General features: G+C 56.9%; 3 protein-coding genes across 7 annotated transcripts in view; 2 read left to right on the top strand and 1 right to left on the bottom strand.

Moving 5' to 3' along the window:
- The window catches only part of Lama5 (laminin subunit alpha 5), a 46,411-nt gene extending 29,764 nt beyond the window's left edge, over positions 1 to 16,647 (top strand). The window contains exons 33-79 of the mRNA XM_076571336.1: positions 445 to 560; positions 640 to 851; positions 1,208 to 1,412; positions 1,585 to 1,729; positions 1,918 to 2,058; positions 2,168 to 2,329; positions 2,523 to 2,624; positions 2,714 to 2,797; positions 3,729 to 3,959; positions 4,647 to 4,760; positions 4,918 to 5,045; positions 5,176 to 5,256; positions 5,352 to 5,566; positions 5,868 to 5,968; positions 6,134 to 6,314; positions 6,402 to 6,551; positions 7,158 to 7,309; positions 7,382 to 7,492; positions 7,702 to 7,813; positions 8,332 to 8,502; positions 8,605 to 8,801; positions 9,147 to 9,263; positions 9,422 to 9,576; positions 9,846 to 9,987; positions 10,079 to 10,181; positions 10,465 to 10,575; positions 11,277 to 11,456; positions 11,531 to 11,679; positions 11,766 to 11,942; positions 12,046 to 12,182; positions 12,264 to 12,417; positions 12,585 to 12,718; positions 12,794 to 12,956; positions 13,043 to 13,165; positions 13,242 to 13,393; positions 13,471 to 13,747; positions 13,864 to 13,997; positions 14,115 to 14,276; positions 14,363 to 14,477; positions 14,576 to 14,721; positions 14,794 to 14,989; positions 15,103 to 15,267; positions 15,367 to 15,520; positions 15,602 to 15,735; positions 15,820 to 15,910; positions 16,012 to 16,131; positions 16,266 to 16,647. Coding sequence (XP_076427451.1) covers positions 445 to 560; positions 640 to 851; positions 1,208 to 1,412; positions 1,585 to 1,729; positions 1,918 to 2,058; positions 2,168 to 2,329; positions 2,523 to 2,624; positions 2,714 to 2,797; positions 3,729 to 3,959; positions 4,647 to 4,760; positions 4,918 to 5,045; positions 5,176 to 5,256; positions 5,352 to 5,566; positions 5,868 to 5,968; positions 6,134 to 6,314; positions 6,402 to 6,551; positions 7,158 to 7,309; positions 7,382 to 7,492; positions 7,702 to 7,813; positions 8,332 to 8,502; positions 8,605 to 8,801; positions 9,147 to 9,263; positions 9,422 to 9,576; positions 9,846 to 9,987; positions 10,079 to 10,181; positions 10,465 to 10,575; positions 11,277 to 11,456; positions 11,531 to 11,679; positions 11,766 to 11,942; positions 12,046 to 12,182; positions 12,264 to 12,417; positions 12,585 to 12,718; positions 12,794 to 12,956; positions 13,043 to 13,165; positions 13,242 to 13,393; positions 13,471 to 13,747; positions 13,864 to 13,997; positions 14,115 to 14,276; positions 14,363 to 14,477; positions 14,576 to 14,721; positions 14,794 to 14,989; positions 15,103 to 15,267; positions 15,367 to 15,520; positions 15,602 to 15,735; positions 15,820 to 15,910; positions 16,012 to 16,131; positions 16,266 to 16,486 — 7,023 coding nt within the window. The 3' untranslated portion in view covers positions 16,487 to 16,647. The remainder of the gene's footprint in view (positions 1 to 444; positions 561 to 639; positions 852 to 1,207; positions 1,413 to 1,584; positions 1,730 to 1,917; positions 2,059 to 2,167; positions 2,330 to 2,522; positions 2,625 to 2,713; positions 2,798 to 3,728; positions 3,960 to 4,646; positions 4,761 to 4,917; positions 5,046 to 5,175; positions 5,257 to 5,351; positions 5,567 to 5,867; positions 5,969 to 6,133; positions 6,315 to 6,401; positions 6,552 to 7,157; positions 7,310 to 7,381; positions 7,493 to 7,701; positions 7,814 to 8,331; positions 8,503 to 8,604; positions 8,802 to 9,146; positions 9,264 to 9,421; positions 9,577 to 9,845; positions 9,988 to 10,078; positions 10,182 to 10,464; positions 10,576 to 11,276; positions 11,457 to 11,530; positions 11,680 to 11,765; positions 11,943 to 12,045; positions 12,183 to 12,263; positions 12,418 to 12,584; positions 12,719 to 12,793; positions 12,957 to 13,042; positions 13,166 to 13,241; positions 13,394 to 13,470; positions 13,748 to 13,863; positions 13,998 to 14,114; positions 14,277 to 14,362; positions 14,478 to 14,575; positions 14,722 to 14,793; positions 14,990 to 15,102; positions 15,268 to 15,366; positions 15,521 to 15,601; positions 15,736 to 15,819; positions 15,911 to 16,011; positions 16,132 to 16,265) is intronic.
- Positions 16,648 to 16,805: 158 nt separating this feature from the next.
- Positions 16,806 to 21,547, bottom strand: Adrm1 (ADRM1 26S proteasome ubiquitin receptor). 3 transcript variants are annotated; one of them, XM_042276928.2, is made up of 10 exons: positions 21,413 to 21,547; positions 20,866 to 21,079; positions 20,165 to 20,281; positions 19,042 to 19,165; positions 18,691 to 18,777; positions 18,094 to 18,175; positions 17,655 to 17,887; positions 17,330 to 17,487; positions 17,134 to 17,236; positions 16,806 to 17,034 (listed from the first exon to the last, which is right to left on the bottom strand). In XM_042276928.2, the coding sequence occupies exons 2-10, from the start codon at positions 21,076 to 21,078 to the stop codon at positions 16,928 to 16,930; spliced, it is 1,224 nt and encodes a 407-aa protein (XP_042132862.1). In that variant the 5' UTR covers position 21,079; positions 21,413 to 21,547; the 3' UTR covers positions 16,806 to 16,927. The 3 variants fall into 3 exon arrangements, with proteins under 3 accessions (XP_042132862.1, XP_042132864.1, XP_042132863.1); XM_042276930.2 differs by having other exon boundaries at positions 17,766 to 17,887; XM_042276929.2 differs by having other exon boundaries at positions 21,392 to 21,523.
- LOC121828971 (uncharacterized) lies at positions 21,008 to 25,825 on the top strand. 3 transcript variants are annotated; one of them, XR_006071732.2, is made up of 2 exons: positions 21,008 to 21,979; positions 25,695 to 25,825. XR_006071732.2 is itself a non-coding variant. In XM_076571343.1 (2 exons), the coding sequence occupies exon 1, from the start codon at positions 21,124 to 21,126 to the stop codon at positions 21,910 to 21,912; it is 789 nt and encodes a 262-aa protein (XP_076427458.1). In that variant the 5' UTR covers positions 21,008 to 21,123; the 3' UTR covers positions 21,913 to 21,925; positions 25,695 to 25,825. The 3 variants fall into 3 exon arrangements, 1 of the variants encoding a protein (XP_076427458.1); XR_013050996.1 differs by lacking the exon at positions 25,695 to 25,825 and adding an exon at positions 22,303 to 22,398; XM_076571343.1 differs by having other exon boundaries at positions 21,008 to 21,925.
- The last annotated feature ends 371 nt before the right edge of the window (positions 25,826 to 26,196 follow it).

Raw genomic sequence — 26,196 nt, 5'->3', positions numbered from 1 at the left:
AGGGCTGGGGTCCAGCTTGCAGAGTGGTCTTCCCTTTGTGGCTGTCAAATATCTGTGGGTCTCAGCCAGAGCGTACCACCTGTTTGCCAGGGCGCCCCCCATCACAAGTGTGCCACGTGAGGCTCTGGAGGGTCCCTGAGAGCTAAGCCACCAGTCCCACTGGTGGAGGGACCTCGCAGAGGAAGTGGGGCCTGGGTGACAGGAGAGACAAGAGGAGGACGTGAGCCGCACAGAGGCTTGGCTGGCCACCCCTTCACTGTCCCGCTCTGTGACGAACTTCCTTTCTGAGTGGCCTAAGTGCCAGACAGGACTGCCATGCCCCGGCCTTGTCCAGGCTGAGGGGGCTGCCTCAGCACCTGTTCCTGCCTGCAGGCTCTGTCCCCATTCCCCCAGGCAGGCCCTTTCGCTGGGCCCTTGCGAAGGTGACTAGGTATTGTTTCTCAGGACTACATACTCATCGTCCCCGAGGATGCGTACAGCTCCAGTTACCTCCATGAGCAGCCCCTGGACAAATCCTATGACTTCATCAGCCACTGTGCCACCCAGGGCTACCACATCAGGTGGGCTGGGTGAGGCAGGACGGGTCTGGGGTGCAGGGGTCAGGCCAGGAGCCAACCTCACCGCTGCTCCTCATTGTAGCCCCAGCAGCTCGTCCTCGTTCTGCCGGAATGCTGCCGCCTCCCTGTCTCTCTTCTACAATAATGGGGCCCTACCTTGTGGTTGCCACGAGGTGGGTGCCATAAGCCCCACATGTGAACCCTTCGGGGGCCAGTGTCCCTGCCGGAGCCATGTCATTGGCCGTGACTGCTCCCGCTGCGCCACCGGCTACTGGGGCTTCCCCAGCTGCAGGCGTAAGTACCCAGTGCTCAGAGCATCAGAGCCAGTGTGCTGAATTCTAAGGACTTCCTGGGAGATGGGGTGCACTAGGACCCAGGGGGCATGGTGATCAAGGGAAAATTCTGGAGCCTGGCAAACCAGTCCCATCACTTCCTGTCTATGCACCTCTTCTAAAAGGTTCTAGGATGCAGCAGGTGCCAGTAGCCCCCAACAGTGGCACATGGTTCATGTCAAAGGAACTGTGAGGTGTAGAACTATGAGGAAGGGGTGGAACCAGGGTGGTGTCCCCAGCTCTGCCTGCCACATCCTCCTCGGCTGCACCTGGGGCCTGAGTGGGGCAGAGGGGTCAGCAATGTTATCTGCCCAACAGCCTGTGACTGCGGGACCCGCCTTTGTGACGAGCTCACGGGTCAGTGCATCTGTCCACCACGCACCGTCCCCCCTGACTGCCTGGTCTGCCAGCCGCAGAGCTTTGGCTGCCACCCCTTGGTTGGCTGTGAGGAGTGTAACTGCTCAGGGCCCGGAGTCCAGGAACTGACAGATCCCACGTGTGACATGGACAGTGGCCAGTGCAAGTGAGTCTAGAGAGCACCCTACTGTCTTGTGGGACCTCAGGTCGGGGAGAGCATCGCCCCTCACCCAGCAACTCACTCCTCTGCATCTCAGAAGACTCTAGGGGCTTAGATCCCATGGCTTCTGGGTGACCCAGGGCTGGAGGGGCCTCACATTGCCTTTACCCACATGCAGGTGCAGACCCAATGTCGCCGGGCGTCGCTGTGACACCTGTGCCCCAGGCTTCTATGGTTACCCTAGCTGTCGTCCCTGTGACTGCCATGAGGCTGGCACCATGGCTAGTATATGTGACCCCATCACAGGCCAGTGCCATTGCAAGGTGAGCAGGGGCTTGTGTCCAGGTCACTGTCCTGCATCATCTGCTTCAGCTGAGACATTGTCCTCAGCAGCCTTTCCGGGAAGGTGGGGATTCCTAGAAGCTTTTGGAGGGCAAGGTCTAAAACCGATCTATGGTGTGTTTGGTCCTCAACACACAGCCAACTGACCTTCATTGTCCCCTGACCTTAGGAGAATGTACAGGGCTCAAGATGTGACCAATGTCGCTTGGGGACCTTCTCCTTGGACACTGCTAACCCCAAGGGCTGTACCCGCTGCTTCTGTTTTGGGGCAACAGAGCGCTGTGGGAGCTCTAACCATGCCCGACATGAGGTATCCTGCCCTAGCCTGGGACTGAGATGGGAGCCACTAGAGGGGCCTGGAATGCAGGGCAAGGCCAAGTTTCCACTCTATGTGACCCACGTGTCGTGTGTGCTCACAGTTTGTGGACATGGAGGGCTGGGTGCTGCTGAGCAGTGATCGGCAGGTGATACCTCATGAGCATCGGCCTGAGATGGAGCTGCTCCATGCAGACTTGCGTCGTGTGGCTGACAGTTTCCCAGAGCTGTACTGGCAGGCTCCACCCTCCTACCTGGGCGACAGGGTGAGCAGGGGCATTTGGTTTGAGGGGCTGTACTTTGAGGGCAGGAAGTGCTCTGGGGTACTGGGGAAATGCATGCCGATAGGGTACATCCAGGGACCCTGGAAACACATTGTAGAGGGAGCGTGCCCGATGAGGGTGCTGTAAGGGATGGGCGTGGGAAAGAGGAGGACCATTCCCTCTGTGCTGGCTCCAGGTGTCTTCCTACGGTGGGACCCTCCACTATGAGCTGCACTCAGAGCCTCAGCGTGGTGATGTCTTCATTCCCTATGAGAGCCGGCCGGACGTGGTGTTGCAGGTGGTTGAGTGGGGTGGGTGTGTCCGGCTGGGATGGTGGGCCGGCCCAGTTGCCAGCCCTTACCCTGGTCCATGTGTGTCTGCTCTCAGGGCAACCAGATGAGCATCGCCTTCCTGGAGCTGGCATACCCTCCACCCGGCCACATTCACCGGGGACAGTTACAACTGGTAGAGGTGAGCAGAGCTGGCCTGGATCCCAGTCCTGCCCAGGAAGGACCCAAAGGAGCCATAGTCAGCATACTCACTGTTCTCCACAAGGGAGCCCGGTGGTAGGAGACAGGGGCTGGTGGTCTTCCTTTCCGATCTCCCTGAGTGGGTCATCTCTGGTTTTAAGACCCCTGAACAGAGTGGATGAGAAGCCCTGGGGCTCCTTGATCCACTCTGGGAGCTGCCCTCTGTGTCTGACTTGTTGGCCTTTCTTACTTTTTAAAGAGCTTCCTCTAGACACATCAAAGCTGTCTTCTCATTTATAGCTTGATCCTTTTTTAGCTTATTACATTTTATTTATTTATTTAGAGAGAGATAGTGTGTGTGTGTGTGTGTGTGTGTGTGTGTGTGTGTGTGTGTGTGTGTGTGTGCGCGTGTGCATTCATACCCACGTATGCATGTTACAGCGTGCACGTGGAATCGGACAGTTTAGAAGGGCTGGCTCACGTCTCCCACCGTGCTGTCCTGGGGACTGAACTCTGCTTGTCAGGCTGAGGGCAGGCAACCGTTGCTTCTTGAGCTGTCTCACTGACCCTGTAGTTTCTTTTCTTTTTTAAAATGTTCTTTGTTCAATAAATTCTTGGTATATTTAAGTTTATCAGGCTTTCATGTTTGTTCAGTTTTTGTGTCTTATTTGTGAAAATATTTATCTCTCTAATGTCAGGAAGGACCCATTTATTTATTTTTTTTTCTAAACCTTGAACTATTTTCTTTGCTTATTTAAATTCTTAATATACCTGGAGTTGACTGTGAGGAAGGAACCCAGTTGCTCCTTTTCCTCGTGGGTGACCGAGGGAGTTCCCTACTCCTGTGATCTCTGTGCGCCTCTGCCCTCTACAGGAGGGTCTTTCTGTACTCCATGCTCTACCCCAGCTGAGGTGATGTCTCGGCCCTACAGGGAAACTTCCGTCACTTGGAGACTCACAACACGGTGTCCCGCGAAGAGCTGATGATGGTGCTGGCCGGCCTCGAGCAGTTGCAGATCCGTGCCCTCTTCCCACAGACCTCTGCCACTGTCTCCCTGCGTAGAGTGGTACTAGAGGTGGCTGGCGAGGCTGGCAGGGGGCCCCCAGCCAGCAATGTGGAACTGTGTATGTGCCCTGCCAACTACCGTGGGGACTCATGCCAGGTAAAAAGTGGTGAGGGTGGGTGCTTGGCCACGAAGGTGCTCCTACCATGGGTCCTTGCCCGAGTGTACGTCTGCCAACATCTGCCCTTCACTCTGTCCTATCTCTGCCCACACGTGTCTTCCTCCCTGCTACCCTGCCAGCCTCCTTTCCAGTCAGCTGCTCCGTCATCACCTGTTTCCCCACCCTTTATCACTGCCACCCCTCCATACACATGGCTGCCGTCACCCATCATTGCTCACTCCGTAACGGCACAACCATCCTCCCCGGTCCACCCTAGTTCCCAGCAGTCACCCCCTTCCCCCTTACTGGTGTCCAGCTGCCTGTGGCCCTGGGTAGTCCAGCATGATACCCTGGAAGGGTTGTGACTGACCACCACTAGAAAAAGATGTTTGGAATAGAAGAAGGCAGCTCTGGTCCCCACCACATAGTCTAGTCATTTCTGAGCCATGCCATCTACGTTTGGCAGTGTGTCCAGAGGTCCAGAGGCCTAACAGCCAGACAGGGCCAACAGTTCTGGCAGCCAACGACTGGGCCCTGTGATCCATGGTGTGGTATCCCTGCAGCCCCCCCTGGTGCATGAAGGTTCCCAGGGGCTGACCTGTGAGCTGCCTATCTGGTCTGCCCAGCCTTGGGGCTGGCATCACATTTTTCACCCAATCATTAATGCTCTACCTGCCTTCCCCCAGGAATGTGCCCCTGGCTATTACAGGGACATCAAAGGTCTCTTCCTGGGCCGATGTGTCCCCTGCCAGTGCCATGGTCATTCGGAACGCTGCCTTCCTGGCTCTGGCACCTGTGTGGTGAGTATGCTTTGGAGCCTGGCCAGCCAAGGAAGACCCCAGGATCTGTGGTTCTAGATAAACTCGGCCTAGACCCAGAGTACCAGCTGGCTTAGGGCAGTGGGGGTGGGCGGGGATGTGTCTCTGCTTTGAGCACTGACTTCCCACTGTGTCCCAGAACTGCCAGCACAACACAGAAGGAGACCAGTGTGAGCGCTGCAAGGCAGGCTTTGTGAGCACTGATCCCAACGACCCTGCAGCCCCCTGCGTGAGCTGCCCCTGCCCCTTGGCAGTACCTTCCAACAAGTAAGCAGCACCCAGTCCCTTCTGCAGCCCCTGAGCAGCTGGGGTAGGCTCAGAAGGTGAACCCAGCACCGGGTGCCTACCCCTGGTGGAGAGGCACTGATGTGCAGCAACTGCCTGTTCATTCTTGTAGCTTTGCAGATGGCTGCATCTTACGAAATGGCCGGACCCAGTGCCTCTGCAGACCAGGCTATGCCGGGGCCTCCTGTGAGCGGTAACTAGGCGGGGTGAATCTGTACAGCCCCTAGGGAGCCTGAGTGGGGCCACTGGACCCTGACTGCCCCCTCTCTCCTTGTCTCCCGTCCCCAGTTGTGCACCTGGCTTCTTTGGGAACCCTCTGGTGCTGGGCAGCTCCTGTCAGCCCTGTGACTGCAGTGGCAACGGAGACCCCAACATGATCTTCAGTGACTGTGACCCCCTGACAGGCGCTTGTCGCGGCTGCCTTCGTCACACCACCGGGCCCCATTGTGAGAGCTGTGCCCCCGGCTTCTATGGCGATGCCTTGTTGCCCGGCAACTGCACCCGTAAGCACTGGGTGGGATTTCGGCTGCTCCCTAAGAACAGGTTATATGCCATGTGACCAGGCTTCCTTCCCTGCAGGCAGATCCTCCTTGGTGGCCAGCTTCGTGGCCAGACCCTATCCTTGCCTTGTCCCCTTTAGGGCAAGGCTGCAGGGAGAAGGCCAAACAGGACCAGTGAGGTTGTGACTGTGGGGTGTGAGAAGACTGGACCAAGTCATGGGAAAAACTGCAGGAAGGAAGGGGCTAGGTTTGGAAGGGTTGGGATAGGGGACAGCGCAGTTATCACGGCCCCCGCTTTCTACAGGATGTGACTGTTCCCCATGCGGGACAGAAGCCTGTGATCCCCGGAGTGGGCGCTGCCTGTGCAAGGCGGGAGTGACTGGACCACGCTGTGATCGCTGTGTGGTAGGGCCGGCAGTGGGCCTGAGGCCGGGCCGGGCTATGGGGGGGGGGACGGGGGACGGACCGGGCCTGTGGAGGTCTACTGAGGGAGAGCCTGAGATAGCCTGGGGCTGGAGGAGGTGTGGTGCTGAGGGCTGGGCAGGCTGTTGACTGCAGGGTGTATCACAGGAAGGACACTTCGGCTTTGAGCAATGCCAGGGCTGCCACCCTTGTGCCTGTGGACCAGCTGCCAAGGGCTCTGAGTGCCACCCCCAGAGCGGTCAGTGTCACTGCCAGCCAGGGACCACAGGCCCCCAGTGCCGCGAGTGCGCCCCTGGCTACTGGGGGGTCCCAGAGAAGGGCTGCAGGCGTGAGTACAGGAGTGTGGGCGGGCAGGGTGGAGAGGCAGGCATACTTGGACATCCACAGTTACATCTACCTGCCCCTCTTGCTGCAGGCTGCCAGTGTCCACGAGGCCACTGTGACCCCCACACAGGCCGCTGCACCTGTCCCCCAGGGCTCAGTGGGGAGCGCTGCGACACCTGTAACCAGCAGCACCAGGTGCCTGTCCCAGGCGGGCCTGGGGGCCATGGCGTACACTGTGAAGGTACGCCCTCACTAACCCTTCTTGGTCCTTGCCCAGTCTTCCTATCCTGCCTGGTGTGTGGGGTTCTCAGGCCTGCCACGACCTGGTGTTCTTCCCTGTATTAAGTAACCTCAGCATTCAGAGGGACCCCAGCTGTCTTGTCTCCATTTCCTGAGGAATTTCCACAAATCCATGCTAACCTGGTACCCGCTCTCTTACTCCTAAGTTGGGGGTGCAGCTCCAAAACTGGCCACTGCCTCTTCAGTCGACCTCACTGCCCAGGATTTTCCCCAATAGACTGCTCCGTAGCCTCCAAGACCAGCTTCCTCCTGACCAGATGAGGGTCTTCACCTGACCCTGGGATGCCCTTGCTGACCTCTTACCCTTATGACTTTGGCATAACTGGCATGGCTCAGTCTCTTATGCCAACCTCTTGTGCTTCTCTGAATCTGACCCTGTGCCGACCCTATTTTCCTGATTAGTTCTTGCCCTGACCTAGTGTCTCCATTTCCCATAACCCTGGTGCTGGCCTCTTATACTGACCTCATGGAGCCAGCCCATCCTTCGGTTGGTCCTCTAATCCCTGGCTAACCCATATCCTCAGTGCCTGCTCTCCTCTGCCTGCAGTGTGTGACCACTGTGTGGTCCTGCTTCTGGATGACCTCGAGCAAGCTGCTGCCCTCCTCCCTGCCATCCGCCAGCAGCTGCAAGGCATCAATGCTAGCTCCACAGCTTGGGACAGGCTGCATAGGCTGAATGCCTCCATTGCTGACCTGCAGGTATTTCATGCCCATCTGCCTTTCCTGCCTCCTCCGGATGGCCATGTGGTACTTACTTCTTGCCCCCAACAGAGTAAGCTCCGGAGCCCACCAGGACCCCGCTACCAGACAACACAGCAATTACAGACTCTAGAGCAACAGAGCGCAGGCCTTCAGCAGGATGTTGAGCAGCTGGGCAGTCAGGCGAGACCTGTGAACCCCACCCCAGTGTCCCGCGGTGCCTGTCCTCGAGAAGCCCTCACCCCTGGGACCCCCCAGTCCTTGACACCAAACCCACCTCCCCCCACTTCTCTTAATCATTCCACACCATCTCCAGGGCCACCCTTTTCACCCTACTCATGCCCTAGCCATGTACCCACAAACACCACAGCTGAAGGAAACTGTACCCACAGGCCATAGGGGCCCAAGGCCGGGCGGGCCAGCTGATGGACAACACAGAGGCCACACTCGGCCGGGCACAGACATTGTTGGAGACCGTGCGTGCTATGAACCATGCTCTGAGTGGTAAGGCTGGCTGATGCATGGGCCCAGTATGAGGTAGGCTGCTTGGGGTGGTGGGTAAGACCTCCTAGAAGTCTCCCCCTGAGCTGGCTGAGTCCTATATGTTTATCCTCTGGGCAAGTGGCTGGTTGGCCAGGGTCTCTTTGTTCCCTTAGCGCTGGACTGACCCTCACCCAGCTCCCCTGGGAATACTTGCAAACCTCCTTAGTGGCAAACAGTCCAGTGACCGAGAAGAAACTGGGCTCCCAAGCTTATGACGGGATCTGGCACAGCCAAAGGATTGGAAGAAAAATAAAACTGAACTTTCTGCTTAGGGAAGGCCAGGGAATGGCCTGCACCAGCATGCCAGGATTGTAGAAAAGAACGGTTATAGGGGATAAAGGCAGAGGGGTATCCTCTAAGAGCCACTGATGTGCTATTGGGATATGTGCTGTGGCTGCCGAAATGCCCTGGACGGGTCTTAGGCTTGGAAGTAGATGAGTGGAGGCCACCCCAAGGCTCTGACGATCCTCTCTCTGCAGAGCTGGCGTCTCACATGGGCCAAGTGTCTCCAGGCAATGCCTCTGCACCGTCTGGTGAGCAGCTGCGCTGGGCACTGGCTGAAGTGGAGCGGCTACTTTGGGATATGCGGACTCGTGACCTGGGGGCCCCACGGGCAGTGGCAGAAGCTGAACTGACAGAAGCCCAGAGGCGTGAGTGGGGCCAAACCGTGTCAGGCAGGGCCGCTCAGGGTGGACGAGACTGGGGTTCACGAAGGGGTCTAGGTACCAACAACCTACTCTGGTGTTGGCCAGTGATGGTGCGTGTGCAGAAGCAGCTGACCAGCGTCTGGGAGGAGAACCAGTCATTGGCCACACGCATTCGGGACCAGCTGGCCCAGTACGAGGCTGGCCTCATGGACCTCCGTGAGGCCCTGAACCACGCGGTGAATACTACCCGGGAGGCTGATGAACTCAACAGCCGCAACCAAGAGCGGCTGAATGAAGCCCTGGTAAGTACACCTGCTTCCTGCCCTCTGTTCCTGTGTCCCACCCTCTCCCCTCTCCCAGCTCCTCTCCAGGCCTCTCTTCTCCATGTCCTGGCCTTCTACCAACTCTCTTCCTGTTCTCCCTCCTCTCCTTGCCTTCTATCCTCTCTACATCTAACCTCCTCCTGCCTGAACCCCATCTCCACCCTCTCCCTGCTCTCCCCTACCCTTGCCCTCCTCCCTCCTCTCATTGCTCTCTTCCCTTGTCCTTGCTCTCAGCTCTCCCTCCCCTTCCCCTTCTTCCTTCCCCATGATGCTTAGGGCCCCATTTCATCCTTTATTCTCACTCTCCTAAAACTTTATCCCAAGCAATGGAAACAAGAGCTGTCCCAGGACAATGCCACCCTAATGGCCACTCTTCAGGCTGCCAGCCTCACCTTGGGTCGTGTTTCTGAGCTTCTACAGGGCGTGGACCGGGCTAAGGAGGTAAATACAGCCCTACCATCTCACTTATTCCTAGCCAGTTCCCTCCAAGATTTTTGGTTGCTGCCAGCTTAGATGTGCTGGACTCACTTGCATGCCGAGCACCCTCTGGTCCTGGGATCCCAAATTAGGAGGGTAATAAAGCCCACCCCCCACCTCAGGACCTAGAGCACCTGGCAGCCAGTCTGGATGGAGCCTGGACACCCTTATTGAAGAAGATGCAGGCCTTCTCTCCTGCCAGCAGCAAGGTGGACTTGGTAGAGGCTGCTGAGGCCCATGCTCAGAAGCTGAATCAGCTGGCGATCAATCTGTCTGGGTGTGTGGCATCCCCTCCCTAGGGTGTAACCTGGGTGCCCGTAGGTGCAATTGACCCTAAGTAGGGTAACTGGTCTGGGAGGGCTCATGGAGGGAGAAGTCAGTACTCCAGAAGGTTCTAGGCTTTTTGTAGCCTCATGGTTAGTTTGGGGCCCAAATTTCGGCAGAAAGGGGCAGATCTGAAGGCACAGACCCTGAGATGTGGCTAGCCAAGCTGTGATCTCTAACACCCCTATCCACACACCCCATGATCCTCCTTACCCCCTGCAGCATCATCTTTGGCATCAATCAGGACCGCTTCATTCAGAGGGCTGTGGAGGCCTCCAATGCCTATAGCAGCATCCTGCAGGCTGTTCAGGCTGCTGAGGGTGCTGCAAACCAGGCACTGCAACAGGCCAGCCACACATGGGAGGTGAGACTGGGCATCTGTGGCTCACAGGAGCCCTGCCCCCAGCCCTAGTGGTGTGAACAGCCCTGTGAAAATGGCTCCTGATCTTCTGCAGACGGTGGTGCAGCGCGGCCTAGCAGCCCGGGCCCATCAGCTCTCAGCCAACAGCAGTGCCCTGGAGGAGACCATCCTCGGGCACCGGGAGAGGCTGGGCCTTGGTGAGTACACTGACCTCTGGAACACGTCCATGCAGCTTTGGGATGGTTCTAGTGTGGTTCAGAGTGAGAATCAATAGGCACTGGACATGCCTGCCCTATGTGACTTCTGCAAGATGGCTCTGCTCTGGGGTGCAGGGGGTGATGATCATGTCTTAGTGGTATGCCAAGGGCCACCACACCCAGAGAAGGATGAGGTTCAGGGACCCTGTCTTTGTTCTCCATCTATCTATGGGCCAGGAGGGTTGGGTAGAACTTGTCACTGAGGTTGCCTCCTCCTCCATAGCTCAGGGCCGCCTGCAGGCTGCAGGGACCCAGCTGCACGATGTTCGGGCCAAGAAGGACCAGCTGGCAGCCCAGATCCGGGAGGCACAAGCCATGCTGGCCATGGACACAGGTATGTGGCTTCCCTGCTCTTGCCTATCGCTCCTTTGTGCCCCATAATGCCTTGCGAAAGTGGACACATTCACACTGTTGGCCAGTGAGTCACTGTTGTGGTCAGTGGGTCTGAGGAGGCTCCCATGCTAAAGTGCACTCTGGGGTTGTGCCTCTGACTTGAGGCACAGGTCACCCACACAGCGGCCCCAGGCACTTGGCACAGATAAGCAGGTCATAGAAGTGCTGGACAGTGGCGAAGGCGTGGGTGAGAGCTCAAGGCGGCTAGCAGTGGGTAGGTGCCGGAGGATGTCCAGCAGAACCACTGGCTCAGAAGGGTATGACTAGAAAAGACCAATTGATCATCGACCATAGAGGCCAGAGTGGGGTTCATCTGGCTGCCTCTCCCAAGAGAGTTCAGAACTGACAACAGCATGGTCTGACCTAGTTGTCTAGGTTTCCTTTCCCTGTGTCCACCAAAATGTCCCATGCATGCCTGGATACAAATCTGAAAGGCTGGGCAAGTCTTGGGAATTGATGATGGTCCCTGGTTGGGAGGACTGCAGAATCAAGAAAGTGTCTGGGTAGAATTTTGAATGTGTTGAAATGCGGGTATGGAGCGTATACTATCCATGGGTGGGCGGGCATCTAGGGTGGCCATCCTAGGTGGGGCCTAGGAACATGAAGTTGGCCCCTGCTGGGCATGGCCTTCATCTGCTGCAGGTGAGACCAGTGAGAAGATCGCTCATGCCAAGGCTGTGGCTGCCGAAGCCCGGGACACGGCCACCCACGTTCAGTCCCAGCTTCAGAGCATGCAGGAGAATGTGGAGCGGTGGCAAAGCCAGTTGGGGAGCCTGCGAGGCCAGGACCTGAGCCAGGGGGAGCGTGATGCAAGCAGTTCAGGTGAGCCAGTGGGTCCTTGTCCTCCCGGGGGCCAAGCTGTGGGAGACAAGGCTGCCAGCCCTCCTTTCCTGCAGTGTCCAGCCTGGAGAAGACATTGCCACAGCTGCTGGCCAAACTAAGCCGTCTGGAGAACCGTGGAGTGCATAATGCCAGCCTGGCCTTGTCTGCCAACATTGGTCGTGTGCGCAAGCTCATTGCCCAAGCCCGCGGTGCCGCCAACAAGGTGGGTAGCTTCTCACCATAGGGCTGTATGAGGGAACAGTGGGACGCAGGAAGCTGGATAGTAACCTATCATGTGCTACACTCCAGGTCAAGGTGTCCATGAAGTTCAATGGGCGTTCAGGGGTGCAACTGCGTGTCCCACGGGACCTCGCTGACCTCGCTGCCTACACTGCCCTCAAGTTCTACCTACAGAGCCCGGTGCCCGCACCTGCGCCAGGCGAGAACACTGGGGACCGGTTTGTTCTGTACATGGGCAGCCGCCAGGTACTAACCACGCAGGAGTGGGGATGGGCCATAGTGGACTGCAAGTTAGAAATGGGTGTTGCTTGGTCCCCATCCTAACTGCATCTTCTGGCCTCCGCCACAGGCCACTGGGGACTACATGGGAGTGTCTCTGCGTAATCAGAAGGTGCACTGGGTGTACAGGCTGGGTGAGGCCGGCCCCACAACTCTCAGCATTGATGAGAACATTGGGGAGCAGTTTGCAGCCATCAGCATTGACAGGTACAGACACCTTGGAAAGAGGTTAGACTCTTGTGGATCAAAGTCCCCAGTCTATTTCTCACCCCTCCCCTCTGCTCTTAGGACCCTCCAGTTTGGCCACATGTCTGTCACGGTGGAGAAGCCAACGGTTCATGAGATCAAGGGGGACACAGTGGCCCCTGGGATAAAGGGGCTACTCAGCCTACAGCCTGATGACTTCGTCTTCTATGTGGGAGGGTACCCCAGCAACTTCACGGTGAGCCTGGCTCAGCCTCAGGATAGTCCTAGAGTGTGCTGGCAGTCCTGCCTGCCTGTCTTGACCTGGGAGAAAGTCCTTGTCTAGTTTTAGTCCATTCTGCAGTCTGAATGTCCATTGGTCTCTCGGAAGTAGGAAGGTGCCCTGACCATGCACTTTACCCACAGCCCCCTGAACCCCTTCGATTCCCTGGCTACCTGGGCTGCATTGAGATGGGCACATTGAACGAGGAGGTGGTCAGTCTCTACAATTTTGAGCAGACTTTCAAGCTGGACACTGCAGTGGATAAGCCTTGTGCTCGGTAGGTAAGGCCCAGCACCATGTGTCTCCACTCATCCCCCACCCCCCTCACTGACCTAAAGCCTCTAATGTGCAGCTCCAAGGCCACTGGTGACCCGTGGCTCACGGATGGCTCCTACCTGGATGGCAGCGGCTTTGCCCGCATCAGCTTTGAGAAGCAGATCACCAACGCAAAGCGCTTTGAACAGGAGCTGCGGCTTGTGTCCTACAATGGGATCATCTTTTTCCTCAAGCAAGAGGCATGGCTGACCCTATGTCCCACCTTCTCCCTATCCTGGCTCTTCCTGATGCCCCTGGGCTGACCCCGCTCGCTCTGCTCTTGCAGAGCCAGTTCCTGTGCCTGGCGGTGCAGGAAGGCACCCTCGTGCTCCTTTATGACTTCGGCTCAGGCTTGAAGAAGGCCATCCCACTGAAGCCCCCACAGCCCTTGACAGCAGCCAGCAAGGCGGTAAGGCAAGGGGCCTGGGGGCAGGAGGGCCGGCAGGGAGTTGGCGTTCCTGAAGCCTGCTACCCATTCCCTGCAGATCCAGGTGTTTCTTCTACTGACTGGCAGCCACAAACGCGTGCTGGTGCGTGTGGAGAGGGTCACTGTGTTCACTGTGGAGCAGGACAACATGCTGGACATGGCTGATGCCTACTACCTGGGGGGGGTGCCACCTGAGCAGCTACCCCCAAGGTGAGCATGGGTCCTGGGGCATGTGGGGTTCCAGTGCCAACAGGGCATCCACTCAAGATCTGACTGGTGCCCTGCAGCCTACAGCAGCTCTTCCCCTCGGGAGGCTCTATCCGCGGCTGTATCAAAGGCATCAAGGCTCTGGGCAAGTATGTGGACCTCAAACGATTGAACACCACGGGCATCAGCTTCGGCTGCACCGCTGACCTGCTGGTGGAACGTGCCATGACTTTCCACGGCCATGGCTTCCTGTCCCTGGCGCTTCCCAATGTGATGCCCGTCACTGGCGAGGTCTACTCTGGCTTTGGCTTTCGTGGCACCCAGGAGAACAGTCTGCTCTACTATCGTGCCTCCCCGGTGAGCTGATGACAGCTTGCACGTGCTGTAGCCACCGTCTGGGCCTGTGGGGGTTTGGAAGGGATGAGTCTGGACTATTGGCCTAGCCAGCTGACCCTGCCCCTCCCTGTCCCTAGGATGGGCCATACCAGGTGTCCCTGGAGCAGGGCCATGTGACACTCCAGTTCATGGGGACAGTGGTGGGGACTCAAGGAGTCTTTGCTGACGGCGCCCCCCACTATGTTACCTTCTACACCAACGGCACAAGAGAGTAAGCCCTGCCTCGGGCAGGGAGGGAGACAGTGCCAGCGTGCCCTGCAGGAGGGGCTGGGTGAGCTGGCCCTTCAAGAAGAATGTGCCAGCATGGGAAACACTGTCTTCTCCTCAGGGTACAGCTGTTGGTGGACGACCAGCCACAGGAGATAGAATTCCGCCAGAGAACAGCCCCCACACTCCAACCTGAGGAGCCCTCCCTCCTCCTGGGAGGCCTGCCTACGTCTGGTACCTCCCACAACTTCAGCGGCTGCATCAGCAATGTTTTTGTGCAGCGGTGAGCTGATTGGTGTAGGGATTAGGTCTCAGCCGACTCCCTACTCCAGTTACTAACAGGTACTCACCTGCCTCTTCCCCCCACAGACTTCGGGGGCCACAGCGTGTGTTTGACCTACAGCAGAACATAGGCAGTGTCAATGTGAGCACGGGCTGTACACCGGCCCACCCCATCCAGACCTCGAGGACCATGGCTCAGAAGGTGGGGTATTGGAGGTGGTGTGCGGGCAGGGCTGGAGTAGCTGGGAGGCTGGCTGCCAACACACTGGCCCCTGCACTGTGGTCTGGTCTGTGCCCTAGGTCTCCCGCCGCAGTCGCCAACCCAGCCAGGACCTTGCCTGCACACCACCCTGGCTCCTCGGGACTATTCAGGACACATACCAGTTTGGGGGACCCCTGCCCAGTTACCTGCAGTTTGTGGGTGTCTCCCCATCCCACAGGAATAGGTAAGGTTGGCCAGGCCAGGCGTGGGTGGGGTTGGAGGTGCTGCCCAGGCTGATGCCATGCTTGGCTTCCAGGCTCCATCTATCGATGCTTGTCCGCCCACATGCTGCTTCCCAGGGCCTCTTGCTCTCGGCTGCCCCCCTGTCAGGCCACAGTCCTTCACTGGTACTCTTCCTGAGCCATGGACACTTTGTGGCACAGACGGAAGGCCCCGGGCCCCAGCTCCAGGTCCAGAGCCGCCAGCACTCACGGGCTGGCCAGTGGCACAGGGTGAGAGGCTAAGGAGGAAGGGTGTGGGCGGCAGGGCACAGTGAATGCCCTCTGAGGCTGCTTTCTTCCCAGGGTACTGGGATACTGCTGACCAGGTTCCTTCCCACACTCAGGTGTCTGTGCACTGGAGGATGCAGCAGATCCAGCTTGTGGTGGATGGCAGCCAGACCTGGAGCCAGAAGGCACACCGCCATCGGGCCCACAGGGCACAGGGCCTACAGCCTTACACCCTCGTTGTTGGAGGTCTCCCTGCCAGCAATCACAGCTCCACGCTCCCTGTGAGAACCATACTGCCCCCATGCCTGGCCTGGCCTGGACAGGGCCTGGATGTCCACCCCAGCAGGCCCAGCCTGACACCAACTATCTTGTTCCTGCAGGTGTCTGTGGGGTTCAGTGGCTGTGTGAAGAATCTGCGGCTGGATAAGCGGCCCCTGAGGATTCCAACGCGAACGGTGGGGGTCACACCCTGTGTCTCAGGCCCCCTGGAGGATGGCCTGTTCTTTCCAGGCAGCGAGGGAATTGTCACCTTAGGTGTGTGAGGCAAGGGAGGCTGTGGGTGTAGGGGCTCTAAGCAAGGGCCTGGACCTCCCCCATCACGGCCCCTCCCCACAGAGCCCTCCAAGGCCAAGCTGCCCTATGTGACCCTGGAGCTAGAAGTACGGCCCTTGGCAGCTGCTGGCCTCATCTTCCACCTGGGCCAGGCCCAGGCCACCCACTATGTGCAGCTCCAAGTGTTGACAGATCAGGTGAGCAGGGCTACGGTGCTGGGTGAGTGATTTCTTCCCCACTGTGGCCTCTGGGGGACAGAGCCTAACTTTCCTTGGCCCCAGGTCCTGCTGCGGGCGAATGATGGGGCAGGAGAGTTCTCCACATGGGTGACCTACCCCGCGTTCTGTGATGGACAGTGGCACCGGATAGCAGGTGAGGGGCCCTTCCCCTCTTCTGTAGAGCAGGGTAGTTTGTGTGTGTGTGTGGGGGGGGCTGCAGGTTGGCCAGCTAGGAAACACGAATCTGCTCCACAGTGGTCAAGGGCAGGAACACGCTCCGGCTGGAGGTAGACACACGGAGCAACCACACCACAGGCCCTTTGCCCGCGACCTTGGCTGATACTCCAGCACCTTTACACCTTGGGGGCCTGCCCAGTAAGTGTGGACTGCCCGTGGACTGGGATCCTCTCACCCTCCAAAGGGGCAGCAGAGACCAGGCTGATGGGCTAATGCAGGGACAGATGACCTTCCTCTACCAATCCTCTTCTCTGGTCCCTTTGTATTTCCAGAGGCAACAACTGCTCAGCCAGAGCGCCCTGCCTACCGAGGATGCATGAGGAAGCTGGTGGTCAACGGGGCCCCTGTCACTGTGACTGCTTCTGCACAAGTCCAGGGGGCAGTGGGGACAAGTGGCTGCCCTGCTGGAACTCCAGCCCCAGCCCCAGCTCACTCTGCAGCACTGACCCAGGGGCAGGCCAGTCCCGGAGCCCTGCCCTTACTCCAGCATTGAGGGTTCCCAGACACTGGTATTTGCCTAGATTTTCTAGTTTAAGCTGTCTTTTTAGATAAAAGGACACTGCAGAACAGACACATTTATATTTATACTTTGTTCCTCGTAACTGAGATCTGTAAAACCACTGGCTCCTTTGGAATTAAAAGCAACTTGTTTCACTTGAGTGTGGTGGTGATTCAAACAGCAATGGCTGGGCCATGTACAGGCCTGACAGTGGGGTACAGAACCCAGTGTGACAGCTGGCCCCACCACCCTCTCCTCACCAGCTAAGCTCTCAGGGGAGTGGAGCTACAGTAACACAAGGCCAAGATCAGAGTTGGCAGGTACAAGAGAGGACTTTATTAGTGAGGTGGGGCAGGAGAGGGTACAACGAATCACAATCGCCACTACGGAATCACACAACTATGAATTCCAAATCGGGGAAGGACAGCGAATAATTTAATCTAGACTCATATCCTCCTCTTCGTCTTTCTTGTCTTTTGCGTCGCCCTCCTTCGGCTCCGATTTGGCATTATTCTGCATGGCTTTGGCAAATGCTTCCACATCTGAAATGGCCACATCAGGGCTACTACCCGAGTAGACAGCCTCCAGCACTCCACAAAACAAAAGGCTGGTTCTGGCCAAGATTGAGGATCAGTACTCACCACCTTTGTTGGCGGCCTCCACAGCCTCTGCAGGAAGGCCAAACTGGCACATGAGGGGGCCGAGCTGTCCCGAGGCCAAGGCTGCACTGAACATGCCCAGGGCCTGCAACAAAGAGCGTTCATGCAGAGCTGAGCCTGTGGCACCAGGCCCACCATGCTAGAGTTACAGGTGCAGAGAGTGCCACGCAATACACACCTGCTGGAACTGGGGCGAGGTCAATGTGTTCTGGATCTCATCTGCCGTCTGGGGCAGAGACTCCCCAGAGGGCAGGTAGGGCAATAAGCGCTCCTGAACGTCTGCATTCGCGAGGATGGGAGCCATGATCTCTGGTGTCAGCACACTGGCCAGATCCACTAGGGTACAAGCATGGTGGCCATCAGTGGCCCAATCCCAGCCCAGGCATCGGAAGGATGGGCAAGTGTGGCTTGACACCATGGACACGCCCGGGCTCCACATCTTCAAGAGCCACTGAGTACATGGGCAGCAGACCGTCACCCCATGGGTACCTGCAGCTCTTTACCTTGCTGGCTGCCTCCTGGCCCTGCCGGCACATTCATAGTGGCCAGAATGCTCTGGAGGTCGCTCAGCTGGATGGGTTGGGTCGGGCTGGCTGCTGTGCTGGTTCCATTACCTGAGCTGGGTGCGGGACTTGGGCTGGTGGTCGAGGCAGCTGCTGGGGCAGAAGGGGCTGGGGTGGCGCGAGCGGAAGAGGTGGTGGAGGATGGGGTGACGGCTGCCGACTGGCTCCGGGAGCTGGGGAAAGTGAGCAAGGGCTGGAACAGCTAGGCCCGCTGTTTCAGGGCTAATCCACAGGTCTGGAGCCGACTTCCCCTGGTAGCAAGCTCAGGTGTAATGGGGACCCTCCACTCTACCTATTAAGTGAGGTCTCCAGAAAAGAGCATGCAATGGTGGGTGGTGGGGCCTGGTACCCACACCAGGCACTGGAGGCCCGGGCTCACCTGGATGAAGAGCTGCTTGCCGGAGGCCCACTGCTCCCCAGCAAGCTGGCCAGGCCTGGTCCGGTGAGGGCTCCAAGTCCACCTAAAGCAGCACAGATGTGGGCTAGACACCCAGCCCACCCGAGAAGGCACTAACCCCTGTCTTCTGACGCAAGAAGCCACACATCCCAAAGGGATGAGCAGGGAGGGTTCTAACAAGGCAGGCCACAGGAGGATGAAGTGACCACTCTAGTCGGCTGAATTCTAAAGCTGTCCACTGAGCCAGTCCTTTCCACTCCACCCAATCATGCTCGAGAAACAGCCACGACCGGGCCAGAACAGTGCCCTCTAGGTGTCCAGGACATGCGCTGTACCCAACGGGATGGCCCTTGGCTCTGCCCCAGGTGAACTACACATGCACACGGATATTAGACCAGGCCCCTCCCTCCCACCCAGCTTGTACCCAGCAGACGAGCATTCCAAAAAAGGAGTGGTACAAGGACACATGTACACAGACACGGCTGAGACCCCAGTAAAGGGAGCTGGGAGGAAACCCTGTGTCTGCAAGCAAACACTACAAAGCCCCTTACTGGAAAGCCAGGGATAGTGAGGTGTTACCCAGTCCTCCGAGGCCGGCTGGTCCGATGAGCTGCATGAGCTGGCTATGACTCATGTTCCCCAACAGGCTCTGCAGGCCACCCTCACCTGGAGAACACAAGGATCAGACATGGGCCTGCAGTGGCCATGGCCAGGACCTATGGTCACTACACATCGCTGACTATGGCATAAGCCTGGCCTTGGCCCCAGCCCTGAGCGGCTCAGGGAATAGTTCTGGAAGGAGGCAGCAGGGACCAGGTGAATTCTGTGCAGTAAAGATGGGAGTAGAGAAAGAACCAGAACCAAATTCTTACAACCAATCTCCCAGTTCACTGAAGACCACTGCCCCACACAGGTCTAGGTGATCATTACCGCCCAGTGCTGAGAGCTCATGGCCACCACTCCCACTTGCTCCCAGTGCTCCAGGCATGGGGGGGTTGTTCAGACACTCGTTGACTTTCCGGCAATGCTCCTCATCTTGGTCAGTCTTGGGCTCCTGCCAGAGGAGATAAGCAAAGAGCCAAGGTTGAGCAGCTTGCACAAGGAGCTGGCTCATGCCTGTTGGCTTCCCAGTACCCAGTAGCCATCCTGATTCAGCCCACACAGTAACCTGCAAATGTCACAGCAACAGAGACAGAAACCAGTCTAGGCTCTTAAGAGAGACAGTAATGGCAGCAGCGAGTAGGGCCCCAAGCCAGTCACCACCACAAGAAGCCTCGAGTGTCTTCAGAGGTAACAAACTAACCCCCATCTCAACACTGCTGAGGGATGGCTGCCCCCAAAACTTTGGGATAGAGTACTGTGTGGCCCCTGTGCCCGTGGCAAAAGGGCCAAGAACGGCATTACAAGAGTGAAATTAGGAAGAGTTAACAGTGATGGGTTCATTAACAATGTTCAGAACCGTAGAGAACGTTCTGCAGTAAGCAACCACTCTCTGAGTTTCCACCTAAAGACGTTCTGGATCCTTGGGCTCAGGTGACCAGAACTCAGGCTGAGAGGAAACTTCGCCCTCCTGGTACTGTGCAGACCAACAGCTGCTGCCCCTTTAGACTGGATGACAGTGGCAGTGACTGTCATCTGAAAAGGTGTACACCAGCCTGAACACACCCCAGTGTTAGCTGCCGACCCTAGACTGTGCCCACAAACCCAAGAGAGAGCCCATGCTCCACACCACCGCAACACCGCACTAACAGCCTGAGAAACAGACAGGTCAATGGCCTCCAGCAGGGCAGACTGAGGGGCGCTGCAGATGCGGGTGAGGGCGTCACTGCAAGGTCTCCAAAGACACAGCACAGGAGAGCCTGAGAGGGACATTCAACTGCCGAGAGAACACAGTGTCACCTCTAGGAGCCAGGGCCAGGGACCTGGAGCTGTGTGCCTGCAGGTGACTCCATGCGCAGGGCTCTGGTGCTAACCATGAGCCCCTCACATAGGTGGGAACTCAGCTCCCCCAGGCCCTCCAGGTGGAAACAGAGTGGACCATTCTCCTGCATACCTGCATCCAAAAGAAGAGCCTCTTGGACCCTGCCTTGAACTTGAGCACGTAGACCCTCCCGCTGGGGCACTGAGGCACCCGCTTGAACTCACAGTCATCGGGAAAGATAATCAAGTCCTGGAGACACAAGGAGGACAGTGAGCCACACATACCACCAAGGTTTCCGTTCCCCGGACCCAGGTCTAACAGGGTGGAACCCAGAAGGCTCAGACCCCAGTGAGGAGAGGTGGAAGAGGGAGGACCCAGGGTGGTGGGGTAGAGAAGGTGTCCTCCGAGGACCCGAGGACTTTGAACAAACATTCTGGAACTGTACCCCAAAATGCAAAAGGTCAATCAGGTGTAACAAAGAACAATGTAGTCTGAGAGACAAAGAGCCTCAGGGGACGTGGCCTCTTCACCAGCTCAAACTACTGTGGCTGTGGCGAAGGTCGGATCTGTACACTCCTCCACAACACGGAAGTTTAAGATACTGAGGGCGGTATCACCAGCTGACTTTGTCAACATGTCAGCAAGCCGTCCCCGCTAAAATCTTAAGAACCACGGTCACCATGGGATGCATGGCTTCACAGTGACTGAAGCAGTCTGCCAACCTTGGGACCAGACAACCCCTACACCGATCTACTGCAGGCGAGGCCAGCGGCCCCCACGCTGCCAGCTCTCGCCCAGAGCCTCCGCCGGCCTGGTCTGGCTACAGGACTCACATCCTCCACGGTCCCAGAGGTCCTGTCTTTCCAACAGAAGTGAATGAGGGAGTCGTCCGTCTGCTGAATGTACACGAGCCCTTTCCGTTTGTCTGGGGTGACCGTAGTTCCTTTTAATGACATTTTTCCTGCCCGGAACTCCACCAGATACTTGGTAGAGGATCCCCGAGAACCGGGCACCAAGCTTGGGAACAGGGCGCCTGAAGTCGTCATCCTGAAAAAGCAGAGCGAGGCCCGTCGTGCGGCGTCGCGTGCGCAATGTCCCACCCAAACGCAGCTCGGCCCCGCGGCGGCCCGGGAGAGGGAGCGCGCCGGGCTGTGCAAGGCCGGGCGGCGTGTGCGGGGCCGAGCGCAGCCCCGCGGGCTCCCCGCTCTCGCGACGTCACTGCTGCCCGCGCGGAGCCTCGCCGCCTACGGCCCGGCGCGTCTGGGGCACCGGCGGCCGGCCCCGACTGCCTCGGCTCCGCGCTCCTGCCGCGTCCCGCCCTCCCGCCGCCCGGCCGAGCCCGGCCCCGCGCGCTCCTACCTGCCGCCACCGGGCCCCTACCTGGCTGTGCTCACACTCGGCCTCAGGGGCGCCGTCCGGGCTCGCTCTTCCTTCTCGGCGCCTGCCGGGCCTCGCCGGAAGCCCGCGCTCGGCCCGCCCCGCCGCCGATTGAGTTCCGTCAGCCGCGCGTCCGGCCTTGGCCCAGCTCCGATTGGCCCCCGCCGCCGTCCATCGCGTCCGGCCCGCCTCCGCGCCGGCGGCCTGTTTCCGGCGGAAACGCGGGCCAGAGCGGCCTCTATTGTTGCTGTGTCATAGGGGAGCGGCGGCGGCCCCTGGCGGCAGCGCCGGGAACGGCGGGTCGGCCTCGGCGGACACGCAGCAGGGCCCCCGCGGGGCGGCGCTGCGGGTCGAGTCCGGGCCCGGTGGTGGGCGCCGGACGGTGCAGCGACGGGCCCGCGGGGCCGGCTGACGTGCACCCAGGGCCGGGCGTCCGCAGCGGTTACCCACTCGGTTCTGCATGGAGCCAGCTCTGCACACCCGCGGGGAGACAGCCTGCCTGACTGGCATCATTGGGTGAGCTCTGAGATGTCAGGGCCTGAGACATGAAATAGTCACGTGGTTGAAAAGGTAGGAGGCAGTCTCATGGCACCCGAGCAAGGAAGATGTCAGCGTCATGTCACTTGGTGATAATCTGACATACCTCTCTGCAAAGTACAGGAGGCTGCTCGGGGCAGGGGCGGAGGGAGGGCAGCGTGGGGTTGCTCATCGCGGCAAGAGCGGAGTTCCCACAGCCCCAGGGTCCCTGGTCCTGAGTAAGGGGTCCAGGGGCTGCATGTGGCCAGCCGATGGAGTGCGGCTGCCTTCCCTGAGGGCAGAGGTGCCTGTAAAACGGAAAGCCCAAGAGTCCTCACGTTGTTCTCTCACACTCCAGTTTGCTTCATCTTTGACAGTTTTGAGGAAGTGAGCAGTAGTTCCTACTTGGTAGCCCCCAGGCCTATCCTCCATCCCTGAGTCTCTGGCTTCCCACAGCATACTTCACAATTTACATAAGTGTATGTGTGGAACGTGTGGGGTCTTTAGCTTTTTCTGAAAGAAAGGTGACAAGTACTTTTCTCACTTAACGATACTTGTTGGACGCTGGCACAAATGTGTTCCAGGCCAGCCTGAGCCAGAGGGAGACCTGCCTTTAAGGTACATTTATGCTGCCATAGTGGTTCACTCATTTTAATTCCTGTCAGGCATTCTGATGCATTAAGTTCAACCCCTTTGCATCTGCCATCTTTCTGTTGGAATCCATCCTGTGGAGGTCTAAGCACAACTTTCCACCCGAGGTTCCTGTGAGCAAACTTGGGTTGTCAGGCTTGCCTAGCGAAGTTTTACCTGTTGATCATCTCACTGGCCCAGTTTCTACCTTTTTACTACCAAAAAAATGCTACAATTTAACCAGGTGTGGCAGCTCATGCCTGTAACCCCAGTCCTCAAAAGGCTGAGGCAGGAAAACTTCCAAGTGTTCAAGATCAACTTAAAAGATTTAATCAGGGCTGGAGAAATGGTTCTGTGGTTTAAAGCACTGGCTACTCTTCCAGAGGCCTGGGTTCGATTTCTAGCACTCACAGCTGTCTGTAACTCCAGTTCCATGGGCTCTGATGCCCTCCTCCAGGGCCTGTGTGTTCCTGGCAGTGCCTCATCACCCCCCCTTCCCCCCCTCCCCGTCACATTTCCGGCTCTATTTCGTAGTTATCTTATGTATATGGGTGTTTTGCCCACATGTATGTGTAAACCACTTCCATGCCAGGTGCCTGTGCCTCAAGAACTAGAGTTCCAAACAGTTGTGAGCCACTCCGTGAGTGCTGGGAACCTTACTGGGTCCTCTGGAAGAGCAGCCAGTGCTGTTTAAAGCCCACATGAACAAAACTTACTTGGAGCTGATAAGTCTTTTGTGTGGTGCTGTGCCACCATACACCTTGAGGCAGATCTCATCATTTCTAAGAATCTAAGTTTCCAGTGGCCAAAATGGTGGAGTGAGGTAAACACAGCTTTGCTGACACTACAGCCCAGTGGGCCATGAGACAGGAAAAGGGAAACAGAAGATCTAACCTGGCTTCCAGGCAAGTGGCAGCAAATCAGTGTCACTAATTCAAATCCATACGTCAAAGCTGCCACTGGAGGTCACAAGGAACCCGCATTTTCAAAACCAGGAGATTTGGGCTTCTCCCAGGTCATGAATGCTGAGGACATTGGATCCAGTATCTTTTCTCATGAGCCAGGAGCCTTGGGTTGGCTCAGAAAGAATGCAGTTCTGCACAGACACACTTGGAATGGCATCTGCCATGCTTTCCACACATAAGCATTCTGCAGTGGGAAGCACATTTTCCCAGCTACTGTGGAGACTGTTGGTGAGAAGGCATGCAGGTAGCCTGCAAAGATGCTGGTCCCCACAGCCACTGCAGCTCACAACTATGGCCCCTGGAACATGCAAACCTGTAATAGAATCCATGTAAAAGTCCAAGAGGACACTGGGAGAAACACCGGGTAGGCTGCAGTGGCCACCTTGGCCTGACCTGTGTGGACTACATCAGGGATGGTTTCTGTGTAGTCTTCAGCTTCCACAAGGGAAGACAGCTCTAGCAGTCCTGCGGAAAAAGAACAAGCCCTGAGCTGGGGATGTGGCCCAGTGGCTGAGTGATCCCCAGCATTTTTAAACAACAACAACAAAAGCCCCACTGTCCAAAACGGCCCAGACGCCCTGTGAGCCTCTAGTGGGAGAGGGAGTGGGGCTCACAGCCCTGAAGTGCAGCAAAGGCACAGGCATGGCTGGCTAGCGTTGCCTGGGGAGGGAGAGTTTTTCCAGAGGCAAAGGCATCTGAAAGGATGTCCATGTCCATACTTGCAAAGAAATATCGATGAAAACTCACCTTTGAGAACAGGTGAGGGCCAAGGGCTGGGGGTCTTTAGTACTAGGAATACAAAATGGCAGAGCCACTGGGAGCTGACTTTGGCAGGTGTGACTTTTTTCCATTTGTTTTATTAATAGACTTAATTCTTCAGAATAATTTTAGGTTCATAAGAGAACTGAGCAGAAAGTACAGACAGTTCACACTACCCTGCCCCCTACACCCCTGCCTCCCAGGCTGCACCTTCCAGAGGCAGGTCTGTTGTAACCAGTAAACTTTTCCCTACAACTCAAATCTTAGAAGTGCACACAGGGACTCAGCAGGTGATGCTGTGCACCTCTAAATAAACACTGTTTGGTTTCCCAGCAGAAAACCAAGGTCAGAGCAGAGCAGTTTCGGTGTCTAGTAGGGCTGTGTCTCAGTGGGAACAAATGTTGTGTTTTCACATAGTAAAAGATGCCAGGGCAGGCTACAGGACTATGGCTGGACACCTCTTTTCATAAGGGCTTAGTCCCATGCATGAGGGAAGCACCCTCATGGCCTCCTCACCTCTTACAGGGCCTGCCTTGTAATGCCATCACATGGGTACAGTTAAACCATACCAACATTGTATAGTCCATGTATACGTCTCCACAATCTTCCTCTTCCTTTGTAAGCTTCCTGGATGTTTCTGGGGTTATAGGTATTCTACTGTGCCTGGCATGTTCCCATTTAATCCTGACACACACACACTGTAACAGCACCAGAACTCACAGTTCACCTGCACCCCAAACCCTCCTCTCCTGCTTTCCCAAAGCATCCTGTTGTGATAGCACACTGTGGCCTTTTAAAGGAACTTCTCTCAATAACGACAATTAAGTTTCCCTAAGTTTTTTTTTTTTTAATGATTTTTTTTCTTTTGGTTTTTTTCAAGATAGGGTTTCTCTGTGTAGCCCTGGCTGTCCTGGAACTTGCTTTGCTCTGTAGTCCAGGCTGGCCTTGAACTCACAGAGATCTGCCTGCCTCTGCCTCCCGAGTGCTGGGATTACAGGCGTGTGCCACCACTGCCTGGCATTTTTTCTGACTTAAAAAAAAAAAAAAGATTTTTTTAATGTGTATGGAGCTTTGCCTGATGTGTGTAGGTGCACCATGTTTGAGTCTGGTGCCTACAGTGAACAGAGAAGGTGTCTGATCCTCTGAACTACAGTTATCGGTTCTTGTGAGCTGCTATGAAGGTGCTGGGAACCAAATCTTTGTCTACTGAGCCGATCCTCCAGCCACCCAGCCTTTCAATGGTGTGACTGTGCCAAGACCTGTGTGTGGAGGTCAGGGAGCAACTTTCAGACGTTCAGGAGTTGGTCTCTTCTTCCACTATGTGAATCCTGGGTATGGAACTCGGGTCACTAGGTCAGGGTGCATGTGCCTTTACCCACTGAGTCATCTCACTGGTCCTCCCCATGTCATTTTAGGGCTTGAGGTCTCCTTTCTAACACTAACATTCGATGGCCTGGATGTACCTCTGCTTGCTTGCTGAAGGAGTTCATGGTTTCTTCCAAGTACCTGTCATTATGATTACAGCTACTGTAAACATCTGTGTGCAAGCTCGTATGGACACAATGCTCTCTGTTAGGTAAATACAAAAGTCTGGTTGCTGGGTTGTTGCAGTAGGGTGTTATTTAGTTGGGTTTTGTTTTTGTTTTTTGAGGCAGGGTCTCAATGTGTCATTAGACTGGCCTTGAACCCAAGACCTTCCTGCCTTCCCCTCCAAGCTGGGGTGACGGATGTGCAGCACCACTAGCACAGCACGTTCAGTCTTTCTTTCCCTTCGAAGACTGGGTTTCTCTGTGCAGCAGCTCTGGCTCTCTGGAAACTTGCTCTGTAGCCCAGGCTGGCCTCAAACTCAAGAGATCGGCTACCTCTGCCTCCCGAGTGCTGGGATAAAAGGTGTGTCTAGTTTTCTAAGTCCCTGCC

The sequence above is a fragment of the Peromyscus maniculatus genome, chromosome 4 (assembly GCF_049852395.1).
Source record: "Peromyscus maniculatus bairdii isolate BWxNUB_F1_BW_parent chromosome 4, HU_Pman_BW_mat_3.1, whole genome shotgun sequence".
Taxonomy (NCBI): Eukaryota; Metazoa; Chordata; class Mammalia; order Rodentia; family Cricetidae; genus Peromyscus; species Peromyscus maniculatus.
Note: the sequence above shows the minus strand (reverse complement) of the source record. Positions and strands in the feature narration are given on the sequence as shown.